Below are 5,178 nucleotides of genomic sequence, written 5' to 3' on the forward strand. Positions count from 1 at the left end.
TAGTTAAAAAAAAAAAAATTTAATTTTCTTTTAGAAAAAATACCTATGATTTCAATGTAATAAAATATTAAAAAATTATAAATTTAAAAAAGTGTATTTGATCAAATTTTAATTATTTAATTTAAAAAAAATGTAAAACCAATAAAAAGTTACATATAATATATATTATTCAATCAATGACTAGAGCAATTAAAATAAATAATTTCTAATTAAAAAAATTTAACAGCAAAATAAGAAAATATATATTTATGTATTATTTTACTATTACATATATGTTTAGATAAACAAAATATGTTAAATGATAAAATAAATAATTAATAAAAGAATAAATTTATACATAAAAATGTGTATTTTAATAGATATGTGAGAAAATAAATTTAAGTAAATAGCTAATTTATAATTTTTTATTTTGACAAAAAGCTAATTTATTAAATTTTAAATGGTGACAAAGAGGAAAATTAACATGTAATAATTCGGATAGAAAATATTTTTAGGGACTAATTAAATCTTTATTTATAATATCACTATCTAATTAATCTCAAGGAATATCTATATATCTAATTTTAAACTTTCCTAAATTAAATTAGTGAGGCAAATGAAAATAGAATAGAAAGAAAAAAAACAAATGGAATGATTTGATTAGTGGGATGCCCCATCATATATATACATGAGGAATTGTTGGGAGATTTTGTCCATACAAAAATACAAATGGATGTCCAACTTTATCTTTCTCTCAATGATTATGGTCTCTCTAACTACGAACACAAAAATCTAGTCACCATTATTATTTATACATATTTAGATATACATTATATTTATATATTTGTATAATGTAATATAAATATAGGACAATTTTTTTATAGGGGCTTCAATTTAAGCCTTATCGGTAGGGCTCTTCAATGTTGTCGATCCGTGAACAGTTTTTAGTGCGATTGTTTTTCACGACCGTGTATATTGTAATTGTTTAGAGTATCCTGCAAATTTTTCAGAAAATTCCGAATAGTTTACAGTACCGAAAACTAGGTTCTAACATGTTGTTTTCTACGCGCATAAATAAAATTAGTCACACGTGCAACAACATGCTTGAACTTAGTTTTCTGTACTGTAAACTCTTCGGAATTTTTTGAAAATTTGCAGGATGTTCTAAATAGCTACAATATACACGGTCATAAAACAAATTGCGCTGAAAACTGTTCATGGGTCGAGAACACTGAGAGCCCTACCGGTAGGACTTAAAGTAAAGCGAATTTACAAAAATTGTCTAGTAAATATATGTATATATATATATTAAATAATGAGAGTGCGTTTTGTCCAATTTTAATACATATGGACCCAAAACCAACCTAGAGCTAAGTGCCTCTTCAAGTTTTGATTAAGTCTTTTCTCTTTATTATTATTATAAATATTTTTATTAAGGTGAATAATATGTTATATACGTCACCCCCACAAAATATTTATTTATATATATTTATATATTGTATACAATATATTAGTGGGAAGTATATTATAATAACCAAAGCCTTTAATCCATACTCAAAAAGAAAGATTGATTGGATATGTTTGAAAAAATCACTATTTAACCCATATCTCTATGCTTGTGTCATGTTATTAATTAAATGCTAAATGTATGTATAATTATTCGAAAGAAAAAAAAATCATGAATTAAAATATATTCCTCATGATATTATGAATTAATACTTGGATTATATTCTTCTTTTCTACTATTAATTATGTAATATATAATATATTATTACTAAATAAAAATTTAAAACTTACACCTAAAATCATGGGATTTTCTATGTATATACTTTGTATTTTTCCCAAATTATAGTATAAATTCTTCTCTTTTTTTTTTGGCAAGAGGATAGAATAAATTCTTATTGATATGCATTTCTGCTGAAAAATATTTATAAATACACGTAAATTTATATATTTTACTTTTATTTTGAGAAACTAATACAAAAGCTATTATTATAGCTTCCACTGCATGCTAAAAGAGGCAAGTCGATCCTAATTTTTTAATTTTATAATTTTCTATCCATACATTTTTAACTTTTATTCTAATTAGTATTAAATTTTACTAATATGCTTTGTTTAAAAATATAATTTAATTTTTGGAAATTTATTGGATAGTAATTATTTTTAATTACTGCCTATAAGTATTTTTAGTATCTTTGATACATGAATAAATTACAACTCTATTTTTATTGGGGCTCTCATAAATTTTCAAAAAATTAAAAATAATACAAAATATCAAAATCAAGATTCAAATAACATATTGCACACGTATATAATTATCAAAATAATTACGCATACAACAAACTCTTTGAATTCTGATTTTGGTATCATAAATTATTCAAAAAAATTTTAAAAAAATTGTGAGAGATTTGTTGTAATTACATTATATAGATTCATATAAAAACAACATAGTTACAATTTATCCATGTACCGAAAATACTATTAGTATATATATATATATATATCGATTAAAAACAAAACAATCAGTACTGCAGCCGTGCCCTTAATTTTTTATCTTATATATTATTAATAGAAATATTTTAATAATCGAAAATATAATTATTTTGTTAAATTAAACCCTTTATTAAATTCGAGAAAGTATTATACAGTCCCCAATAGCTTTTCCGTGATAGAAGGTTCAATCCATACAGTCCAAATTAACCGGGTCGGGTTTTCCTTTGGGGCCACGCAAGGATCCCCTATTCGTCGTAACCAAACAGCCCCCACACTCATTATTCGTTTGTTTGTGCCCAACCCCAAAACCAAACACTGGATCCAAGTTTAAAGGGCATACACATACTACCCCTGTTTTTGTCGTTTATTTCCAAATATCACAACCATAAAACAGGGCCAAATCCGTGAATTCAATTAATAAAAAAGCAAAGCTAAAGTCCCAAACAGACCCCATTAAACCTTTCGTCTTCTTCCTCAACCACACTATAAATTCAACTTCAACACTATCTTTTCTTTCTCCAAGCTCACATTAATCTCTCTCTCTTTTCTCAAACCCAACTAACCAAAACTCAAATCCACCTTCCCAGATCCGTTTTCTTTATTTTCAAAAGCACAAAAAACAGAAAGTTAAAGAACGAAAATGAGAACAGTCAGCTCCATGGGTGTATCGTCGAGCATGGAAGAAGTTTCCACGTTTCCGCCTTCTCCGGCGACGTCCACCGTTGTAAATCAGCGGTCTCCGTGGCACTCTCCGGTGCCGTACCTGTTCGGAGGGTTGGCGGCGATGCTGGGCTTGATCGCTTTCGCTCTTTTGATATTGGCTTGCTCTTACTGGAGACTTAACAGCGAAATGGACGATAATGACGGCGAACGTGATGATGCCAGAGACTTGGAGAGCGGTTCCGGTACCGAAGAGAAAGATTCCGGCAAAGGGGCTAAGGTTTACGAAGAGAAGTTTTTGGTCATTATGGCTGGTGATGAAAAACCAACTTTTTTGGCTACCCCTGTTTGTGCTAAAGTTTCATCTTTTGGTGAAAAACCAGAGAAAATCGAAGGAGAAAATCATAACGAAGAGAAAGAGAACTCTGATGAGAAAGTTAAAGAGGTGATTGTGATGATGACGACGACGAACGACCATGATCATCATCAAGCTCACGGTGATGAAGAGACCAGAGAAAGCCAATGAGTTAGTTTCCTCTGTTTTCAAGAGAGAGGGCATTTATGTCTTTTCATCTACTTTTTGATCACGTGATCAGGTGAACTGATCAGAGCTTAGGCTCATTTTGTTGTATTTTCTTCTACTTCTTATATTTTTGGGTTTTTGGGGGGTTTTTTTGGAAATTTTATTTTCGGGAAATGTAAATTTTTGTTGAGAGAGAAGTAGTAAAGAATAGTTATTAACTATTAATTAATAATTAAATATATATGAATATGATGGTGAGAGAAGAAAACTATCTTTTTCCAGCTATTTGACAGCCAAAAAAAAATTAACTCTTTTTTTTTTTTTTTTTACATTTTACTTTGTGCCATGCTTAATTTACAGTTGGAAAATATAACATTTTTCTCTAATTAAGAAGAAAAACAAAAATTACACACAAAATATGTATTAGGTGTGTGATGTTTAATCTGTATTAAATTCACACAAATTAACTAATCACATTTGTTTAATGTGTGTTAAAAATAGTATTACGTGTGATTTTTAGTGCATATTTGTGATGACATGATTATTCTTAAATTAATAGACCGTGATATGAACGCTTAGAACTAATAATTAAAGAAGCTAATTAAGAAAGAAAATATGGCCAAATGGGGTACCAATTTGTATTTATTATTTCCACATTAAAGAAAAGGAAAAGCTCTTAGTATGTACAATAATGGAATATTATATCATTTCTAGGGGACATTTTGTCGAGTCACTCATTTCTAAAAGAGGCATTGAAACAAAGAGAGAGAAAAAAGAATAAAATATAAAGCAAGAGAAAATGACGACATTTATATTCTCGAGTAAATTTAAATTAAATAATTATAATTATAATTAGAGAACTGCTAAGGGTTGCAAACACTACAAAGAGATGCATGTACTGCTATTGGTATTTAAATTTAATAAATATTAGGGTGTTGATAATTGGTACCTTAAAGTGTCTAATACTATATGAAGTTGTATCATATGATTGGTTAGAAATATCTCATAATATTTATTAAATTCAAATATGTGAGACTTGATATTGGATTTTACAAATAGCGGTACACCACATTTTTGTGTTGTTAGACACTACTAGTGCCCCTTAACAATTGTCTAAGTATTATAGGGTATCGTTAATTAACTATAGAGTGTCACCACTTAGGCCCTCGTTGGCTGGACTTTTAAAATCTATTTTTGAGCTTCTGAAACTCTAAAAGTACTTCTGCGACTAGTTGAGTAACTATTGAGTATCAACTTTTACGAACTCAGCTTTAGCAGCTTTCTCATAAAAAACTTCCAAATAGCAGAAGCAAAAACTCAATAACTTAATATTAGACACCTTAAAATATCAAATAAAAACTTTTATAATTAAGTGTTTTTTTTTAATAGAGAATTGGCATAGAAACTGGAGTCACACAAAGATGAGGATGCTTAGCTTGTTACCATTTTCTTGGGAGAAATAATTTGGACACGTGTAAGGCTATGATTAGTTGGGATGGCAGCCAAATAATGCCACGTGTAAT

At 28.6% G+C, this 5,178-nt stretch overlaps 1 protein-coding gene across 1 annotated transcript; it reads left to right on the top strand.

Annotated features, from left to right (window-relative positions):
- The first annotated feature begins 2,973 nt into the window (after positions 1-2,973).
- On the top strand, positions 2,974-3,904 carry LOC133804675 (protein GLUTAMINE DUMPER 5-like). The gene has a single exon (XM_062242820.1). It carries the CDS (start codon positions 3,113-3,115, stop codon positions 3,656-3,658), a length of 546 nt encoding a protein of 181 aa, XP_062098804.1. The 5' UTR covers positions 2,974-3,112; the 3' UTR covers positions 3,659-3,904.
- Positions 3,905-5,178: the final 1,274 nt, after the last annotated feature.

This window comes from Humulus lupulus, chromosome X (genome assembly GCF_963169125.1).
Source record: "Humulus lupulus chromosome X, drHumLupu1.1, whole genome shotgun sequence".
Classification (NCBI taxonomy): Eukaryota; Viridiplantae; Streptophyta; class Magnoliopsida; order Rosales; family Cannabaceae; genus Humulus; species Humulus lupulus.

Coding starts and splice junctions, on each gene's coding strand:
- LOC133804675 (XM_062242820.1), top strand. CDS start 3,113: ATGAGAACAGTCAGCTCCATGGGTGTATCGTCGAGCATGGAAGAAGTT.